At 39.3% G+C, this 22,051-nt stretch overlaps 1 protein-coding gene across 2 annotated transcripts in view; it reads right to left on the bottom strand.

Moving 5' to 3' along the window:
* Positions 1-1,881: 1,881 nt before the first annotated feature.
* Positions 1,882-22,051, bottom strand: part of EHF (ETS homologous factor) — a 32,362-nt gene continuing 12,192 nt past the window's right edge. The window contains exons 2-9 of one of the 2 annotated variants that reach the window (XM_008498672.1): positions 16,329-16,428; positions 11,783-12,028; positions 11,403-11,462; positions 8,438-8,506; positions 8,278-8,346; positions 5,281-5,340; positions 2,907-3,102; positions 1,882-2,205 (exon numbers count right to left, since the gene is read on the bottom strand). In XM_008498672.1, the coding sequence (XP_008496894.1) occupies positions 2,106-2,205; positions 2,907-3,102; positions 5,281-5,340; positions 8,278-8,346; positions 8,438-8,506; positions 11,403-11,462; positions 11,783-12,028; positions 16,329-16,425 (897 nt within the window). In that variant the 5' untranslated portion in view covers positions 16,426-16,428 and the 3' untranslated portion in view covers positions 1,882-2,105. Of the gene's footprint in view, positions 2,206-2,906; positions 3,103-5,280; positions 5,341-8,277; positions 8,347-8,437; positions 8,507-11,402; positions 11,463-11,782; positions 12,029-16,328; positions 16,429-22,051 lie in introns of those variants that run through there. The other variant, XM_008498680.1, reaches the window with a different exon arrangement.

A 22,051-nucleotide genomic window follows, 5' to 3' on the forward strand; every position in this document is an offset into this window, starting at 1 on the left:
ATAACCATGGCATTATGGGAAGGTCTTTGGAGCAAAGTTAAGATGCTCCCCCCATCAGAGGCCTGGTTTTTTTAAGTACTGCAACTTGATGGTAAAAGAAGCAGAATCAAGCTTAAGAAAAAGGAAATTTTGAGCTGTGCAAAAGCAAGCAAGGCTAGAACATTCAAATAAAAAAAAAAACCAGCCAAACAAAACAAAACACCAACTACAAAAAGAAAAAAGAGAGAGTCAGAGATTCTTTGATTTGTAAATGAAATAAAACTCCCAGGTTATCAAAAGTAAAAATTGTCATTTATGGGTAATTGATGGCAACAACTCTGGCATAAAAAGTGTAGGAGGTGGTGTTGGTATTTGACATGTCCTACATGTATTAGACTCTCATGTTTGCATACAAACTGTTGCTAATCACATTTGATACCCTTTGTATTGATACTTCTATTGTATCTTGGTTTCACCTCCGTCTCCTCTTAAGGCAAACAAAAAGTGGAATATCCTACAACTCCTAACTCCACCTTGTTGCATTTCAAGCTAATAGGGATTCAAATCCAGGGAATGCCTGGGGAAATTGTTATTGGGTAGGTTTAAGAACCTTAATTTTCTTCTTTTTTTTTTTTTTTTAATTCTGGACTTCTCAGCCCCTGCTATTGTTTTGCAGAATCCCAGTCTCTGAAAAAAACAATGAGTTGGAAACCATCTTGGTTTTACCCCTGTTAATATCACCAAGAAAATCCTGTTTCTCAACTCCCACAGCTCATGTACTCAGTGACCTGGTGATGTGCTGCCTCCTCTAGTTTTTATTTCACCATCTTCTACGAGTGCTTGTGCCAGCAGTAAACACTTGTGACTACCAGTGTCTCCACACAGCACTGCTAGAGATAAGCCCAAAACACTGACCCAAATCTTAGTGTTCCCAAAAATCACAGTGTCTTTGTGTTGGTGGGTTTTTCTCCAGCTAAGAATCCCAAGGACAGTTGACAAATACAGTATAGAGATAGACTTGAGAAAAGCAAAGGGACCTAATATTTTACACACATCAGAACTTTACATTTCTCAAAGGTTTTTTGAAAGAACCTGTCCAAATGAGACTTGACCTTCCAGGAGGAGCATATAACTTAGAGGAACTTAGAACACTGCTCTTACATGCCATGTTCTGCTTGCTCACTGATTTGTATGTCATGGGTTAGAATTCTTTAATTAAGAAGGTAAGAGGGTTGGAGGAGTATTAATATTTCTACTGCAAAACCAGTGCCTTGTAGTAAGTTTGTCCAGTCAGGAAACAATAATCTTTATCTTTCTTCAATAGCTTTTGGTCCCTGAGACTCTCTTCCTGCAGTTCACCACAAAGATGTTAGTTAAAAATAAATAGCCCCTTTCCTGGGACGAGCTGAATGCCCTTTAGAGATTAGGGAGTATACTCAGAACTGTGTGAGGTCAGATTCTAAATTTCTGGCTACAAAAGCAGGTCCCAGTGGTGAAAGTAGTATGGGTTCTTGTAATAAATGCTGACAGCCACCTTGCAGAGCTGTCTGCAGCTGTTACAAGCTAACTGCAGAGAAACCCACTGTCCAACTCAACAAAAAAACTGGAAGCCAGCAAAGTTTTAAACCACTCAGAAATCAGAGGAAGGAAGGAACATGTGATATTGGTCAATGAAAGCTATAAACCAGATGACTATGGAAAAAGACTACTTGGCTCAGAGATGCTTTACCATTTTCTCCACTTATATTCACCTTCTGAAGTGGATTGTTACACTCCCTAAATGCCCTAGTATTTCACTCCTTCCCTTTCTTTGCATGACTCACAGCATTGTCATAAATCACATTATGACTCTATGATTTAAAAAAAAAGAATAAAAAAAAGGAAAAAAACTTCACAAGAAGGGAAAAATAATCATAATTCTATAATGTTATCTTATATCACAGAAAACTGTGTACATTTTTTCCCCATACAGGACGTACTTCAAATAATTTTAACACCAATAATGATAATGTTCCTTCTTCCCAACAGAAACAGAATTCATTTTTCATCCAAATTTGATACATAAATATAAGAAAATAGTCTTTGAATATTTACATCCAGGTGTTTAAAGTGTTATTTCTTGTCATTTAATTCTCATTTTCTCTCCAGCCACGAGCATTCTTTCCAAATTTATATACTAATCTCCGACCATCCACGCGCTCCAGGATTTCTCTTTTATAATAATATCTGTTAAAACAAAAAACACAGAAAAACATTTAAGGAAAAAAATCACTTCTCAACTAGACAACCCCTTCAGCTAGCTAAAAAGTCTTTATTTTCTTGTTGATATATATAAAATACCTAAGGTTATTGTAACTGAAAGACAGAGAAGAAAAAAAATTGATGTAGTATTTTTACTTTACTTTAATTTTATTCTTAGTTTGAATTTCAGCATATTGCCATATTTACCACACACTCTTATGAGATTTCTCAGGTTTTTTTCCCAGTTAATCTAGGATCTTAAATCAGACCAGGAAAGAATCTCAGCTATGACTTAAAAATATATTTTAAACTCCTATGAGCTATGGAATAACAAGGTCTCTGACCATTACTGGTCCATTTAAACCTTCCCAGTTCAGTAGCACAGGAATGTTTTCAGCTTGCTACAACCATGTTTCCTTCCTACATGGGTTGCATAGGTGGACAGCAACAGAATGTGTATTATACATACAACACACATATGTTGTATATATATAATAATTTACAGAAACAAGAGGAAAAGAAAAAGGCAAAGAACATAATGTTACAATCTGAGACGTTACAATTACTGGGAGACATTCAGCTGTCAAAGAGTGCTGCTGACAACTCATTTTTAAAAGCCAATCAGCTTCTCCATTCAGGTAGTCTCTGTGCATGTCTTTGTCTCCTATAAGAAGATTTCAGCTCACCTCATAGCCCGGCTGAGTTTCTCATAAGTCATGCTGCTGTTGTTTTTCTTCTTTCCCCAGAGCTGAGCCACAGCTTCGGATTTTAAAAATCTGAAGACACCTTCTGCCCGATCTTCCCATTTGATTAATCCTGGGTTTTTCTCAGGATTGAGAAGAATATCTCGAATAAATTCCCAAAGGTGAGTTCCACGAGGGTCTAAAAGAGGAAAGGGTGTAGGCAGAAGGCATCCCTAAAAAGCTTTCTGGACTATTGCTATTTTTAATGTCTAGTTCTTACAGTGTACCATCTACAGATGTAGAGGGACTCAGTAGGGCCAGGCCATAGTTCCTGTAGTACAGAACCCCCACTTCAAAGATATATGGGCAAAATTTGCTGATAGCTGCTACGCTATGCCTGGAGCTGAGTGTCAGCCTCTGGCAGGCTGAGCCCCATGGCAGGCAGGTAGATGTCCAAGCAACAAAAGGAAGCGGAGTCCAAACCACCCACTGCTTCCTCCTGCCTTTGGCACTTTGGCACCCTAAAGATAACATGTTTAAGTCTTCCCCTCATCTAATTTTTCTTTTTTTCCAGGTATTCTTCTACGGATGGCATGTAACCTGATATCATGCAGTACGTGAAACAGACAAGATAACTGTGAAGCAGGCACTGAATATCCACACGTTTAAAAGACAGACAGAAGACAAAGGAGGTGAAATGTTGTACCCCATCAATAAATGTTTGGTCTCTTAGGTAGACTTGAAGAAGTGTAGAGTGGATAGAAGAATAAGTAGCCAAAATTTTAAGTAAAAATAAATTATTTTGACCATGATACCAGAAAAGGCAAAACCAGATCTTTAAGCTCAACAGGTAGGCCTCTTATTTTAAGCACAAATCCATCCCATAGTTACTATAGAGATGGCACCAGAATGCCCAGGTCAAAAAGAAAAAAAAAAAGATTAAATAAGCTGAACAAGCCAGTTGTAGTAATTTATGAAGGAAGAATAACAAATACAGTGACAAGGTCAGCCAGAAAGATAGCAGTTCTTTGGACTTCAAAAGCATCCAAGGTTTTAGCCCAAATTAAGAAGGAAACAAGCTAATCACAGATGTGACAGTAAATACTAAACCATATACAGTGCAGTGTGAATAGAGGAAGTTTTCAGTCCATTTGTGCAATATTTTTCTTTGTTATAGTAGTTGTTTTCTAGAACCAACAAAATGTAGTGGACCCAGTCTATTTGAACACCACAAAGATACTCAGTAGAACAAGATACAGAGCAGTACTGAAGAAACTGGAAATGCAGGGCATTAGCCACATATACCAAGGCTGTGACTAAGTTCACAGAACATCTGAAGTCAGAAGAGACCCATATGGATTACTGAGTCCAATTTGCTGCTCCTCACAGGGCAACCCGAAACTAAACCCTATGACTAAGTGCTTTGTCCACATGCTCCTTGAACTCTTACAGGCTTGGTGCTCAGCCTACTTTCCTGGGGGGTCTGTTCCAGTGACTGACCACCCTTCCAGTGAAGAATATTCTGCTAATGTCCTTTCTGAACTTCCCTTATATAGCTTCATTCCGTTTCCTTGTGTCCTATTGCTGATCACCAGAGAGGAGATCAGCACCTTCCCCTCCACTGCTCTCCTGGAGGAAGTTGTAGAGTGTGGTGATGTCATCCATCACTTTGCCTTCTCTAAACTGAGCAAACCAGGTGACCTCAGTGCTCCACAGGTCTGTCTTTGGGTGAGCCCTATCTAGTCCTCCAACTAGCAACCTTGGCATACACACACACAAAAAAAAAAGAGAGAAAAAAAAAAACAACACCAACCAAAAAAACCAAAAAACCTCCCAAAACAAAAGTATGTGTGCAGATAAAAAGATCAGGAGTTCTGGGTGGGCAAAGTCACAGAGCTGGGTAAGAAGAGGAATCAGGAGACTTATAATCTGAAGATCATATTGAAACAGGATGAAATAAAATCCTACAATATTCAGTGAAAGGTCAATATAAGGTTTTCTATTCTGAATAAGGAATGACACAGGATGCAACAGGCATGAACAAGATATTTTCAGAGTGAAAATATTAGTAAGGCACATCATTCCTCTACTCCAGTCCACCAGCCTAGATCAACATTGGGCAGTGGGAATTGGTTCCTAGCTGCTTCCTCGTTAGCCCTCACTAATAAAAATAATTTGAAAAACACAATACTGATTCAAAAATAACATAAACAAACAGTACTAGAAACAGTCAGATCCTTGGATTATTCAATCACAATTATGATCTAACCAGTTTTTCTTTCAAAATGCTTCCTTTTCCCTCCTGAAGGGGATTTGCTTTTAATGTCTTTCTTTTCCTTCATTCAGCCAACCATTATAAATATGGACGTTGACTTACTGTGCTTCTTGGTGTGGGACTTTGGGGTTTGATCTTGTGATTTTTTCACATCTGAAGAGTCTGCAGAAAAGGAAAATGAAGCCTATTTGTAAATTTGATTAAAGGCTTTCCATTTATTAGTATGCCGAAAGAAATAAAACCACAAAAAAGAACAAGTATCTCTTTGAAAGATAATCACTTTTCAGAAGGAAAAAGGGGGAGAGTTTAGTTTTCTGTACCATATGTTAATCGGTACACTTCACAAAAAGACCATTGATAAATAAAGAATGAATGCAGAGGTAAATATTTGGCTTTTGAAACCAAAATTTGTTTAACAAATACCTCACCTCATGTTGTGTGTGAGAGAGAGAAAAGTAAGTCAGGCACTTCTATAAAAGGAAACATGAATAGTCCCATTATGGCTTAGTCTTTGCAGAAGCATGTATCTTTGAAGGGCTGTTTTTCTGAATAGATGATCTAATGTACAATGTATGCACTGGTACCAATGCATACAACATCTACTTAACTAAAACAATTAATTGGCAGTGTTGTTTTTTGTGGGAGGTGGGGTGGGAAATGAGGCTACACTGGTAAGGATTTTTGGCAGCTGGACATGTGTATATGGTTCCCTGGTTCAGAGCCATATAAACAATCTTTTTCTCATTGATGGTACTGAATAACCTCAGTGAGTCAGAGGATGTGTATAGGGTTTCTGGAACAAGCATTTCTACACAAATTAAGAAAAAGAAAAGTTCCACCTGTTCCTTACTGTAAACTACCCCACAGTCTGCATATTCAACCCTGCTATCCTTAAACCATCACACCCCAGCTCTGCTCTTGACATTAATGAGAAGACCATCGGATCATCTTGAAGTTTTGATTTCTTGAAGTTTTGCAAAATCTGTGGCACAGTCCTGAGAGGGAGCCCCTTCTGTGTTTGCTTTTCAGAATACTTTGTGTCTGAATTCCATAAAGCAAAGCTTAAGGTCCCACGCACATTTTCCCAGCTTCCATGAATCTATGATTATCATACTTTTCATGGAAATCAGTCATTTGCATGGGAAAATGACTCACAGGAAATACTCATATGCATAGAAACTTGTCAGATTTGCACAAGCAACTGCAATAACTGCATGTGAAAAGGTAGATGCAAAGTTATTCACACACTTGCTTTATTCATACATAACTGGAAACATGAACCGAACAGGTCAGTGGGGATAAGCCTAACATCCACTATTCTGAGCCTGACATAATTATTATCCTTGACACCCAAGCAGCAAATACACTCTGAGTCATTTTCCTTCCCACTCTCAAGGAGCAGGAACTAGCCTGAATCTCACTCAGCTTGGGGGGGGTGGGAGTAAAATGAGGCTAATTTCACTGCCTTTCTTCCCATTATGATTCCCCTGATGTTATTAAAAGTCTGTGGGAACCCCAGGTGAGGACAGCAGGACTCAGTCCTTTATTTGCCCTCTTACAGAAATCCTTCTCATTTTAAAATCCCACAATTCACTTGCAAATGTTTGTTATACTCCACTTAGCTGGAGATTTATTCTTGGAAGTTCAAGTTCTCCTCTGCCTAGCTGGTGATTTATTCTGGATGTCAGCTGTGTAAATAGCTTCCCACTCTGTGTGGAGACAGGTTTCAAACGTGCCATGTTAGGATGCTGCAGCCCAAGAGATGAAAAGAGTTACGATGCAGTTTCAGTAAGGCTGTCTTGCAAAACTTTTGACAAAAGATTGCACAGTATTTGCATATGATTCAGGAATGAGCCAATTTTTTTACGGGATGTATAAATTCAGTTTTTACAGGAGGCTGTGCCCTTGGTGTGCCACCCTAGCTCTAGGCTTAAGCAATCAGCAGATAAACACACTGTGCCAGGATTTTGACAGGTCCCCAATCCCGTCAGAGAGGTATGAAATCCTGGTAGCCATCTCGTGAGACTGGGTGGAGGCAGCAGAGAAAGAAAACAGTGATCCGTTGCAGTTTTTTTAAGATTTGGTGGGTTGGCACTTCTAGTTAAGTTTTCTCTCCCAGACTCTGCTGGGTGATTCAGTGAACAGTGACAGACCAGCCTCTGTGACTGCCCCCCTGCCACCTGCATGCAGAGCCACACAGTTGCCCCCAGTGCAGATACAGTGCTTGCAAGGCTGTGTCTACAGCAGGGGGTTTTACTTTCTCATCCTCCCATGATTTCCACTGCTTTGTCCCTCACATCTGTTTGCTTACCAGCCTCCTAAGAAAGACCTGCATTTCATTCCTCCCTTTCTGACTCCCATCTCTGCTCTCTTTTCCCACAGTCCCTCACCTCTGTCACTGGTACCTGCCCCTGGGACATGACCCACAGAGTGGCCTGATCTGTATGCAGACTGCAATTTTGTTAGGCACTGTGGCAAAATGGTTTGCTCTTTCTCCTTCCCTTTACCAAGCAGATTGTGTCTCTTCCTCAATGAAGTACTGTGGTTCCTGCTGTGCTGTCAGCTGAGAGGTGATCCAGTAGAATCACAGAATCATTAATGCTGGAAAAAACCTTCAAATCCATCTGGTCAGAGGGCTTTGGTTCCTGCCCTATGGCTCTCCTGGGCTGACCCCAAACCCAGCCCCAAGCCTATCAACCTTTTCACCATGAAGCTCTGGCCATCAAGGACAAAAAAGTCACTTCTGTGGAGGAACATGGAACTAATTTGCTCATACCCATCAACACCACAGAAAAGAGTGGTGGAGCTGGAACATCTCATCCTTCTGACACTAGCATCATCCCCTTTGACTCAGTCACTTCAAAAGATATGTAGAGACTGCAGATTATTTGATCATCTTTGTCTTGACAGAGAAAAGAGTCATTACATTTTTTTAAAGCAAGCTACTGTAATAGTGATAGCTAAAACAGCTGTCAGAATCAGTATTGCTTGGTTTAAAATTACTGCAGGCTCAGATTCAACCCTACAAAAGGAGACCAGAGAGACAACTATACGTCGAGACAAGTGACAAATACAACAATATTATAACAAGTTCCTTACCAGGAGGCTGGTGACTAGGTGCTGCCATGGAAATCTGAGCACGACAGAATGTTTTACTGTCCAACAGCTCTGGGAATTAAAAAGAAGACATTTAAAATAATAGCCTCAGACAACAGTAAAACCATCTCAGAAATGCATGAAGTAGTGTGGTTTTAGTTACCTATTGTGCTACCATAGCCACTGTCATACAGGTAATTCTCTTCTTTCCAGGATACCATTAATGGTGGATCTGAAGGTAAAAACAAACAAACAAAAAACCCCCAAAAAATAAAACAAAAAAATCCAAACAAACAAAAAACTCACAACAAACCACAAAGAAACAAAACCAAAACAACAAAAACATAAACAACAAAAGAAGTACAAACAAAAGAGAAACAAAACCAAAACAAAAAAAAAACCCAAAACAAACAACAAAACCAACAACAAAAGGAAGATCAAATCACCAAAAGAGCATTTTTTAACACAGAGGTGAATACTGAGCACACAGAGAGAATAAAAAAATGTGGAAAATAAGGAGTTATTAAGGGAACCAAGTAGTAAAGTGGCTATGCACAAAATTATTTTCTTTAGTCAAATTATGGATGGGGTTTTGCATCCTCAGGCAAATGTACTTAAACAAAGCACTGAATTTTAGGAATAATGTAGCAGGCTTTCCTTTTCCTGGCTAATATACCCCTCCTTGAAGGAGATTTCCTATGCCAGATCAGCTCTAGTTCTACCCAATCCAGTCCTGAATTCTCAGCCTTGGTGTTGATGACAGTGCTTTGGTGCCACAGAGATGAAAGTGTAGTCAAATATCTAGTAAAACAGGAGGATGTTTATAATGAGTATGTATTTGTAAAATGATAAGACCTGAAAGTCCCCTCTGAAACAGAGCTTAATGTGTAAGCACTTAGTGAGAAACATCAAAAGGTAATCCTAAATGAAGGGCCATTTTATTCCAGCCATATCAAGTCCCCATCCTTAACCCAAAAAACCTTGATGATTAATTTTTAATGATGTTAAGGTCTGATCAATCAGTATAAGCAGAATTATCTTTATTGATCTGGAGATGACACTCTCTACAGTGCCTTTTTGAAGTCAGAAGCTTAAAAGTATCCTTTTCTTTTGAATCCATTCCAGATAGGATGAAATGTAGGGGTAAAATCTAGGGTTTGCTTTTTTGGTTGGTTGGTTGTTTTTGCATGTGAAAAAAAAAATTAGTTACAGATAAATTACCATGTCTGGCTGAGTTACCACTTCTGACATAGGGCTTTAGCAAGCATGCTAAGTAAAAGCTGCATGCTTGGGTACCCAAAGCTTGTCTTCCTATAATAGCATACACCCTTTTCTTTTTCTTTTCTCGGACAGCTGACCCACTTAATGTTGCCTCTGGAAACAAAACTAATCAGAGCAGGGCTGAAGCACCTTTTCTATGAATTCATGCTAAGAGAGTTGGGGTTCTTCAGCCTGGAGAAGAGGAGGCTCTGGGGAGCCCTTATAGCATCCTTCAAGATGAAGAGGGACCACAGGAAAGCTGGGGAGGGACGTTTTGCAAAAGCATGTATCAATAGAAGGTAACAATGGTTTCAAATTGGAAGAGGGTAGATTTGGAATAGATATTAGGAAGAAATTCTTTATTATGATGGTGGTGAGACAGTGGAACAGGTTGCTCAGAGAAGTTGTAGCTGCCCCCTCCCTGGAAGTGTTCAAGGCCAGGTAAGATGGGGCTTGGAGCAACCTGTGCTGGTGGGAGGTGTCCCTGCCCATGCAGGGGGTTGGGACTGGGGGACTTTGAGGTCCCTTCCAACCAACCATTTTATGATTCTGTGAACATGGGAACACATCTTGTCTTCCCATTTTGGCCTTTTTCAGTACTTGTGTCTTTGTAACCAGGATGAGGCAGACTTGATCTCTAAACCATCATCTACTCCTGATGGATCACAGTAGTACCTTTCCTAGCAGACCCAATTCACACCCATGCAGAAACTAAACCCACTCCTACTGCATGTGGTAGACACCACCAGAACAGCAGAGCTATAAGAAACATCACTTAGACCTGGACTTCGACCATTTCAGGATGTGCAGCAGAGGTACACTGAGCTGCATATCTCTAGTAGGAATATAAACTAATATTATACCAAGATCTCATAAATCAGGACTTAGAGATGACTGTAGATTCCTCTCTGGCAAGCTTCAAGCTGCATTTACATCACCTGTACTACATGGGCACAGGGATGGAGTGGATTGTAGATTGCAATGTTCATCACCTGCAAGGAGAAGGTAAATAGTGCTCCCAGCTTGAGAGGGTAGACTTCTCCAGGTTAGCTGACTAAACAGGCTGGCAGTATTTGTCAGAGACATCACAGAATTAGTTCTGCCAGTAGATACTAAAATATGTCTCATGACCACATCCATGTACAAAGAGGCTGGTACCAGTGGGATAGAGAGGGTTAAATATGAAAAAAGGTGCTTTAGCATAGGAGCCAGGAAATTAACTGTGCCTGAAGAGGAGGACTGAATTGAGCTGAAGTTCTTTTTTTTGCCTAAACAAAGTCCTGGGAGGAAGGGATCTAGCTATAAACACACTGGGGAAAAGGACTGTCACAGTAAAAAAACCCACAGGTTTGATCAAAAAACTATTCCAGTTTCATTGAAACATGTGAAGAAACTGAAATGTAACTTTTTTTTTCCTCAAAGGTGTTTTGCTTGGAAATTTCCTCATGTTTCAAAGCATTAACAGCACTTTACAGCAGAATATATTTTATCTCTTATTTTTTTAAACTAACAATACTGTGCAAATAGTTGTTTTGAAATCTGCTGAATGAAGCATACAATGAAGTCCTCTACAGAGCTGCACTTACTGATCACTGCAATCTATTTCAAGTCTGAACATCAGTATAGTCTGCTGATACTGCCAAAGTCTTCCTGGAAAAGTGGCAACATGCAAACTAAGATATGGTGGTACCACCCACAATGTCAAAAAGTACACATTAACTTATTTTATGTTATGTTAATGTTACTTCTTCCATTCTGTGCGAAACATTTTCTATTTTATTTAATGCTGTTTTGATACATGTCTGTTAGAACAGATATTTTTCTCTTTTTGTCACCATCAAATGCCAAGTTACCCAACTATTACTCACCTGCTTGTTCTGTCTTCACTATGACATTATGAGATTGATACATATCACTTCCACACTGGCCTGCAAGAAAGTATATGGCATCTAGGACATATGACAACAAGCACAGAACAATCAAAGATTCAAATTGCTCAAGCAGCAATTGCTACAGCTGAGTCAAGGGGCTAATTTTGGAGTGGGAAACATACCCTTTCCCCCGGTCCTTCAGACCTGCCTTATGTCATATTTAAGCAATTTAGCAATATAGTGAATGAGATATAAGCAGTATAGCAAACCTAGCAAATGAGGTCTGCCAGGTAGGTCTCTGAGGAACATTTTAAATGGCTTCTGAAGATCCCAGAATTCAGACCCTGTACTTGCATTTCTGCCTAATATCTATTTACCATTCCATTTTAGGTGCTGAAGGTTACTATAAAGCAGTTGCCCTGCTGTCCCAGCTGCCTGAGTGAATTCCTGCAGGCTCATACTGCACAGGTGCTCCCCATTGATATCGAACTCCTGGAAAGGTATGCAGTTGGCATCCAGCTGGTTGGTATCAAGGAGATGCTGCAGCCACTCCCAAACTTGAAATTTGGTCCAGTACTGTGGGTGAATTTCATGCCACTGGGTTGCATAAAAGCTGCTGGACACTGGAAGAGAAAAGAGGTGTTTACTGTATTTGTTAGCACCATGAGATTATGTTGACAACAAGAAAGGTCTATAGCTAAATTTAATGCCCTGGAAGTCCACAAATATAGATTATTTTCTCAGTCTTCATCACTAGCTCAGTAGCTATTGCTGGAGAAAATGTTATTGTTTGCTGCTTTTTTGTTGTTTTCTTTTTCCTTCAGTTTTCCAGTTAAAGATTGGGAACTGTTACATTACACCTCTCTTGGCAGATTGTGTATGTAGGAATTAATGTATTAATGCCTGCTAAATACACAAAAAATCATTGATTGGCGATACCTACAGAAGTTTTGTTGAAAAGATATGTTGATCTCTGTGTGAGAAAATAATTTTAGTGCATCAGAAAACGCTGGAAAAATTGCAAAATTCTCATATAGTGATGTGGAAATTTTCCTTGAACAGGGACTTAATAAGTACTAAAAGGATTTAAGATTTAGGGACTAATAAGGACTTAAATCCCATAATATGAACTATGGCATTTAATCAAAAAATGGTAAAAATCGAGGCACTCTCATATTGCTCCAGAGTAAGAGCTTGTCAGCATGGCTCACAACTTCAAGACAGAGCTCACATTCTGATGAATGCATGTTGTTTCTGTAGTTAAGTAAGGTGATTTTTTAATACAGTTTTAAAACTCCATTTTAGTTATGGAAACTGCCTAATTTTCTTGTTAGGATGTCTGAGTCTTTTCTTGGCAATCTTGTAATCTGCTCTCTGCAGTCTGTCATTGCATGACAACAATTTATATGTGCAAATGAAATAAGTTGTATGTGGGGACAGGATAATTATATAAGTAAAGGCAAGACTGCTTTGGTGTGCCTTCACAGAAGAGCTGTCAAAAGTAGTTCCATGTAATTTATTCCTTGGGAAAGGAGGAAAATGGAGTATGCCAGGCAGAGATGATGGCATGATAAAATAGATACAAGTGTATGAAGAGTTTAAGGATGAAGCAAGGAGAGATTGCAGAGGTGGCTGAATCTGGAGAAATGAAAAGATAGTAATGTACAATAAGGGCTACTCCAGGATGTGGTACCAATCCCAAGAAAAACACAGCTCACACAACTCTGAGAAATACCAACAACAGTGGATATGGCTAGAGGACCACAGACACCAGAATTGGCACATTTTGGTAAATCAGGCTCCTTCAGGTCCTTCTAGACCTCAGGTATGTTCAGTTGAGATACAGAGTGCAATGCTACTTTCCAGGTAAATACAAGAAAGCCCAACCATTACTTAGGTTTCTTTATCCATGTTTGCCAACAATGTCTGCATCAGCAACAGAATTTGTATGACTGCTTCTCATCCTCCTCAACTCACTGGGGAACGAGTGTTGAAATGATTAACAGTGTGGTATATGAGAGAATAAGGGTTGGATGAAGTATTTTCAAGTGTTTCCTGAAAAAGGAGGTTGATATGTATTCCCATCACTTCATAAGGGAAAAGGAATTTCAGAGGCCACTGGACTCCCAATATCACAAAATCACAGAATCAGCTGAGTTGGAAAGGAGCTCTGAGATCATCAAGTCCAACTCTTGATCCACTCCCCCCCGTCATTCCCACCCCATGGCACTCAGTGCCACATCAGTCTCTTCTTAAAAACCTCCAGGGATGGAGAATCCACCCCCTCCCTGGGCAGCCCATTCCAATGCCTGATCACCCTCTCTGGAAAGAATTCATTCCTAATATCCAACCTGAAGCTCTGCCAGGGGAGATTTAGGTTGGATATTAGGAAAAAATTCTTAAGCCCATGGCCTCTTGTCTTACTGGTAACTGCCTGGGAGCAGAGCCCAACCCCTCCCTGGCTCCAACCTCCTTTCAGGGAGTTGTAGAGAGTGATGAGGTCTCCCCTGAGCCTCCTCTTCTCCAGACTGAACACCCCCAGCTCCCTCAGCCCTTCCTCACAAGACTTGTGCTGGATCCCTTCACAGCCTCCTTGCTCTTCTCTGGACCTGCTCCAGCACCTCAATCTCCTTTCTGAACTGAGGGGCTCAGAACTGGACACAGGACTCGAGCTGTGGCCTCACCAGCGCTGAGCACAGGGGCAGAATCCCTTCCCTGGACCTGCTGGCCACACTGTTCCTGATCCAGGCCAGGATGCCATTGGCCTTCTTGGCCACCTGGGCACACTGCTGGCTCATGTTCAGCTTCCTGGCAATCCAGACTCCCAGGTCCCTTTCTGCCACTCTGTCCCCAGCCTGGAGCTTCCCATGGGGTTGTTGTGTTGAACCTCATCCCGTTGGAATCAGCCCAACTCTCCAACCTGTCCAGGTCCTTCTGCAGAGCCCTCCTGCCTTCCAGATGATCCACACTCCCCACAAGCTCAGTGTCCTGTGAATTTGCTAATGGTGGACTCGCGGCCCTCATCTAAATCATCCATGAAGATATTAAACAGCACTGAGCCCAAGACTGATCCCCGGGGGACACTAATTGGATCAGCACCATTCAGCACCACTCTCTGGGTGCCTCCAGGCAGTTCCTAACCCAGCACAGAGTGCTCCTGTCTGAGCCCTGGGCGGACAGCTTTTCCAGGAGTATGCTATGGGAGATGGTTGTCAAAGGCTTTGCTGAAGGGCAGGCAGATTCCATCCAAAGCCTTCCCCTGATGATAAAAGGAGCTCAGGTTGGTCAGACAGGACCTGCCCTTCCTAAACCTGTGCTGGCTGGGTCTGATCCCTTGCCCATCCTGCAGGTGCTGTGTGATTGCACTGAGGATGATCTGTTCCATAACCCTGCCAGGCACTGAGGTCAGGCTGACAGGCCTGGAGTTTCCTGGGTCCTCCTTTGGTCCCTTTTTGTGGATTGCTGCGGCATTCACCAACTTCCCATCATCTGATACCTCCCTAGTGAGCCAGGACTGTTGGTAAATGCTGGAGAGAAGCTTGGGGAGCTCTTGCCCGGCTCCCTCATCACCCTGGGGTGGATCCCATCTGGTCTCAGACTTGTAGGATCCAAGTGGCTCAGCAGGCTGCTAACTGTTCCCTCCGGGATTACAGGGGGGCTTCTTATTTCTCTCTACAAGCCCCAGAAGCAGCTGTCCTCAGGACAACCTGTCTTACTGTTGAAAACTGAGGTAAAGAAAGTGTTAAATACCTCAGCTTTTTCCTCATCTTTGGTAACTGTTTCTCGCCATGTCTGACAAAGAATGGAGGTTTTCCCTGCCCCTCCTTTTGCTGTTGATGTATCCATAGAAAGACTTTTGGTCCCTTTTTGTGGACTACTGTGACAATCACATTTCCACAGTGAGAGGAAAGAGCAGACAAGTAAAAGGAAGGGAAGTAGTAAATGTCTGTAGAGGCTGGTCTGAACTTTCAGCTTCCTGTCCCTCATAAGTGAATGCTCAGGAGTTTCCCACTGAAAACATGAAAATATGCCCCAATGTTTCCCTTCACAAAATCCTGCGCAAAGTAAAACTCAGACAGAACTTCTTTCCCTGTGATTCTGTTACAAAAAGGTCAACACATTTATTAAGTGTACATGTATGTATTCCTGGGGATGTAGCAATTACTCATAGGAAAGAACTAGATTTTCATTTAGTGGAACTTTCATCGTAAGTTTTTTTGCAGGGTTAAAATGTATTAAAAAAACAACTGCAGTATGTATTTGTCTGCTTAGATTTTAAAATTTACCCATTGCCTGAGTGACGAAAAAAACTATGAAAATTGTATCAGACTCTATATATGTAGATATATGACTATATCTGTATTTTTATACTGAGTTAGAATTGATAAGAACACATATTTGTATATACAGATATACAGTCAGAAAAAAGTAAGAAAAAAAGTTTGCAGATCACAAGCTATCTCTAGTGGTCTAATGCCACTCTAATTAGAAAGCCAGCTAGTAACTGGAGCTGCAAAAAGCAAATACAATAAAGGAGCAAAAAGGCTATTCACCTGGAAAGCCAAAGGGGTGATTAGCATTGAAGAATAATGTTGGTTCAGACAAGGCGTGACAGGCAAAGGTAAGAGACAAAGCATTCTGGGCTGAGGACTTCTGGCACTTTCAACACTACTAAATTCATTTTAAGAAAAACAATCAGTAAGGAAATTAACTGTAAACAGCTTACTTTTAGAAACCTGGTGCTGTGAGTTTATCTTTTTCACAGATAAAGTAAGAAATGGAATTTTTTTCTTACCAGCAGTCAAACTCCAGTTAGATAATATTACTGAAATTTTTTTTTCATGCTTGATTAGAGGTGTAGCAGCCCCTTCCCACTTTCTTCCCCTCCAAAAGCATGGCTCAGAGCCATAGAATTCTTCTTACCATTGCATGTGGAATATCCGTCTGTCCAGGAAGGCTGCTGGGGAAGTAGATTGCTGCTGGGATTGATACTCATTCTGCCAGTTCCTTCCAAAATCATGATCTGTAAATGAATGGAACAGCTTGCTCAGTGATCAGTGTCTAGCCCAAGAGGTAAAGGGCTAAATAAAATAAAAGAAATGCACTGAAGGTGAAGTGAGGAAGCTAATTTCATTTGAAGAAGATAAAACTGAAATAAAGAATATTGTTACAACTGTTTTTCCATTGCTACAAAATCTCCCTATGGTAAACATTGCCATGATTGATTTCTGTAATAAAGAAGCAGCTTTCTACAGCTGTCCAACCATAAAGGACTAATTTATAATCAGAAATGAAGCTGAATAAAAATACAAGGCTCCTGACAGAGCAATGCAGGAAAACTAAAAAAGCTTTGAGAAACAAAATAATTAATAGTTTTACCTTGGGTTTTTTTTTCCTAATTTAAAGAGAAATATGGCTTAAACATACTTTTGCTTTTCTCTTCTCTGTTTTTGCTTTTTAGGAGTGAGAATAACCTTTTCTGTAATTGCAAATGAAACTGCTCAGTTAACAACACGTTCAGAAACTCCCTCTTACAGAAAGACCCACATGTTAACCTTACAGGAAGGTAAAGTTGCAAGGAATATCTTGTCAGCTGACCCAGTTGCTTATCTGATCTGTGTCAACAGTGTCCGTAACACTTCTCAGTAATAAATATCACAGATCATACACTTCAAAACACTGAAAATGAGTCAAGGATCTTGTAAATGAGCCTTCCATTATTGTAACAGAAACAGCATTTTGGAGTCACTTCAGCCCCCACAACAGGATTTTAAGTAATCCAAACTTTCCTTTCTACTTACCTTAGCATTAGCACCATAAGTAAGCTGTCCTTTATTTTATTTATTCTTAAAAAAACCTGATATTTTATATTTTATATTAGATATTTTAGAAAACTGACACTTTTATCATATGCTAATTCATTCCAGTGAAGATAGACAAAATTACTCAGTGCTTGATATTTTACATTATTTATCAGTGTTTTGAAACTAATAAATATAAAATGTAGATTATAACTCCAGACATTCTCCAAAAGTTTAGAAAAGAAATTTCTTAAATACTATAAAGGCTTCTGATGTTATTCTTACGTAAATACACAAGAAAAAAGATGCAAAAATAACCTAAACTGAAAACCACAAGGTCTGTAAAAATGAAACATCAGGCAACAGAAAAGCATATGTGTGCACCTAGACCTCATTTCGGAATTAAAAAGAGGATGAAACACAAAATAGACTTAGGAAACTTAAATCCACTGGTCTTGACTGTGTACTCAATGAGGCCAATGAGAAAATGTCCATTGTCAGCACAGCCTGACCCCCTGCAGACTTTTATCAGCAACCTTTTTGGTAAAAGAAAAGGAGTCTGTAGAAATGCAGCCCTAATTTTAAAGAACAGCCTGGAAAAGGCCTGGGCTGATGTTTTCTTCTGTAATTTAAAATAAACTATGTGACTTAAAAGTTACAAGTCTCCATTCCCTCCCCTATCCAATATATAATTAGAGAGGGACAAGGGGGGAAATAAGTTATTGAGCATTGCTTAAAAATCTGAAGCTTTAGGAAGTTTATTTCAGCACATGGAACTTTATAGTGTACTGTTCAGGGCCTTTTTCTGTAGCTATACAGAATGGCAAAATCAAACCATGGGTGCTTTAACAGTTGTTTTACACTCTTAATTCCAGCTGATCCATGACTCCGTGGCACCCAGCAGAGAGAGTTTAGTTTCTCATAACAGGTATGTGGGGGTATAAACTATTAACAGTTAAGACAGATTATACTTAATGCTCCACTCTGGCCAAGTGAAAGATGACCATCATATCAGTCAGTAAATTTATACAAGAAAAGACATTTTTTATTCTCATTTTAAAGACGACTGACTTGGTTTTATTGTACTGTACTTTGAGGAAGAAAATGTGTTTAAATTTATTATACTAATTGCAAAGATATTCAGCACATAGCATGAATTTAATTTTACTCATACATTTGATATTTTAAAACTTTCAAGTAATAATGCATGTTTGACAGTCAATACACTTCTAAGATGGTAAAGCTGATGGTATATCAAGTTATTTAATATAGGTTTTAATACTTTATTGTTAGATATGAATTAATGAGGGATTAATGATAAAGGACTTTTTGTAGTATCAAGTAGAGGTGAGGTAAAATACTACCTATTCTGGAAGAACTATAGAACCTGAGGATTAGCAAAATACTCTTAGGAATTTATTTTGGTAAATTAACATCTTTTTTAAAAATTTCAGTTTCCACTTAGTATTTAATTTCAACTTATTGATCTGAAGACAGATGTTTAGGTGCTATCTTAGGACTTCAGGGCCTGTGTTATGAGATTTTATCTTCTGCAACTTCTGCAGCTTCTGGAAATATACATAATTTTCATGCTTGGTAATTTTGCAAACAAAAATGTGTCTGGGAAAATGTTGTCAGATGAACAGAAATTAATTTTGCCTTCAAGATCCTCTGTAATTTTGTCCTGAAAATTCAGCTCAGTTAAATTCTCTTTTTTTCCTTCTTCATAACTAATCAGATAACATTCCAAACCAAATGGTCTTATGACACTTCGGTTCAACAACTCAAGCTATGGATAGTTAAATGAAACAAATCTTGTGTCTTGCATAGTTCTTCCAGTCCAACAGTAACTAAAAACAAAGCACATAAAAAATCCGAGACAAAGCACTCTGACAGCCTTTTCCCTAGATTCAGATTTCAGTTATTTTCCTTTAAAATGTTTTTCCCGGTCACAGTCTACAGACAATTACTCTCCCCAGTATCCCTAAACAATATTAATAATATTTTCAGAATATTATTCTGGAATTTGCCTGGAATTTGCTTTATAAAGTAAACAATCAATAAAACACATTTTTAAAACTGTATTATCAGCTATTAAAAAAAAATATAAGTTAAGAGATAACAATGTTTCCAATATCACCTGTGCATGAGAGGAAGAATTTTCAGTATGACTTTAATGACGGGAATAGGATTGGATTTAGCTTTAGCTGAAATATTCCCGAACTTCCGTGCATTATTCATGGTACTGGGTTTTTGCTGGTTTGAATATTGTCAGCTCACCTCCTCCATCTTAATGGGGGGGATGTTAATTATTTAGAAATCATTCTAGCACTTTGTTCAGGGTGAGTATGAAGTCCCACTTTACTTGGAAGTGTACAGCATCATGCTCAAAACTATTTTCCCTATAAAAACTACACTGTGACTTTCTCCATTTCATCCAATATATGTCTTCCATACACAAGTTCATGGCAGATTTATGCTTTTAGATCTGTGTCTCATCCCATAGTGGGAAAGATTTTGACTGAAGATTTTGGAAGTGTTGCGCATTTCATTACTTTAGGGCTAAATCCTCAAATCTTCCTCATGTATGAACAAACCTGGGTAAAGTGTGTGAAGCCTCAAGGGGATGGACACAAAATATGTTCAGTTTTGTGTTTGTTTTTTTTTTAACTATATGCAAGGTATTAAAGAAAACTGTGGAAATAATGAAGCCTAGTTTCCTATGAATGTGTATATTCTGGTTGGATTCTGTAGTGTCTAGTAAGAGGTAAGCACTGACTGATTGAAGCTTTTCCCACGGTTGGGGCATTCATAATATCTCACTGTCTCAAAGGAATGATCTCAAGCTTCATTTCTTCAGATGGACTATTAATAGATTTTCCCTCTGTATTTGGCAACCAATTTTCATTAATGCTCTAAGAACTTCATATGTTTGAGCCTTCAACGTCATATCAAATTTAATTAAAATTAGGCATGAAACTCATGGATTGTTACAGCTACAGCAAAAGCCAACACAGACAGAAAAACCACAAAAGCCTCATATCCTCAGGAAAATGCATCAAAAGGGGATTCTAGCTGAGCTGAGGTTTTAGAAAGCCATATAGAGATCTTGGGATCTGTCTCTGTACTAAACCACTGTAGATTGTAAATGAAATGACACCTGGATCGAGTATATGCACACATGTATTTATATACACACATATACCTCTGTGTGTATGCATTGCACACATTTCCTTTCTTTTACTTTTAAGAAGAGGTATCTCTGGAGTAACCTTGTAACCCTACTAGAAACATGAAACACTTAGGAGAGAAAGCACATAACACTTTGCTCAGCTGACAAGATTAAATATAATTGTGCACTGGTGTTCAGCAACATTCTTTTTAGGGAGTCCTATGGGAAGGGATGAATGCATTCACAAAAGAAAATAAATTAAGAAGGATCTTCCACCTGTATTGAGTATTATCAAGTGATATTCAAAGATTGATCCCTGAAGGTCTCCTAATGAAAGTTCAACTAGAGTCAGGAGATTTCGCCAAGCCACAGCCTAGCAATCTGGCAGTAACAGGAGATCATCTGCTCTGTTCTTCTTGTCTTTCTTGACTTCCTGACCACTCTGAGTAAGAGTGCTCGGGAAAGAACAAGGAGCCTTGGCCTGCCCATGGAACAAATACAGTAATACAGAAAAACATATTTACAAATCCTTGAACCTTGAACACTGTATAAGACACCCTATGCAAATCATTTTAGGGGACTACAGGTGTGATCTGAAAATAAATTACTTGGATGCCCATTTCCACATTCACCCCAAGAGTCTTTACATCCAGGCAATGACTTGCACCTTTCTTTGAACCAAAATCTCCCAAGAACAGCTCATATTACATGACAGGAAAATACTGAACACAGCATGAAAAGTAAATGAGTACTAAAAAGAAAACGAGTGAATCCTAAAGTACTACAACCAGTGATTGCTCTGACTTTGATTTATATGGCTGCTTATGTTACAACACTGAACTGAACTAAGGGTCTCATTAATTATAAAGATGAGGGGGTGAGGCCCATAGGGGAAGGGAGCCCACAGCCTTCTGGTTTAAAATGCTATGTGCTTTATGCAAAACACAAGACATCTAAGGCAAAACTGACTGAAACTATTAAACTATGACTCCACCCATAAGCTATGCAAAGTATAGGGACTTCTAGCTGAGACAAGCTCAGTGCAACTCCTCCTGGCGTGTTCAAAAGGGTGGATCTCCTTTGGCATATTTACTTATGGGATCCTTCCCCATTTTTCCCATTTTGACATAATGTCTGAACTTCAAATGTAGATTTCACCAGGGTCTATTTTCTTTGAAGTATGTTATGTATACAGTGAAGACACAATCCCTGCTTTTCAGGGCTTGGACTTTATGGAACAAGTATCTACAGAGTATGTTAAATATTTTAGATCATTACTGCACCTTGGATTACAGTCAAGCACTTAAATGATCCAAAACAAATGATACCAGGTAATAAATGCATCTTCAGAGGAATAGAATCTGGAATAGAATCTTCTTCTTGAAAAATCAAAAGACAACCAACTGGGTAGAGTTTCCAAGTCACCAGAAACAAAGGACATGTACAACAAAGCAGGTGGACCTGCTTTATGCATATGATTACTTCAGAAACATAAATGTATTTTATGTGTAATGTATATGATCAATTATCTGTTTTGCATTACAACCACCTATTTTACATCTTCAAGGGGAGTAAGGGCAGCCACAAACTGAATATATGAATGTTTAGAACCTGTTTGCATGTTACTGTGGGCTCTGAGTCTTCTGGGTTCACTTTTTTCTTCTCATTTAATG

The sequence above is a fragment of the Calypte anna genome, chromosome 5A, assembly GCF_003957555.1.
Source record: "Calypte anna isolate BGI_N300 chromosome 5A, bCalAnn1_v1.p, whole genome shotgun sequence".
In the NCBI taxonomy this organism is placed as follows: Eukaryota; Metazoa; Chordata; class Aves; order Apodiformes; family Trochilidae; genus Calypte; species Calypte anna.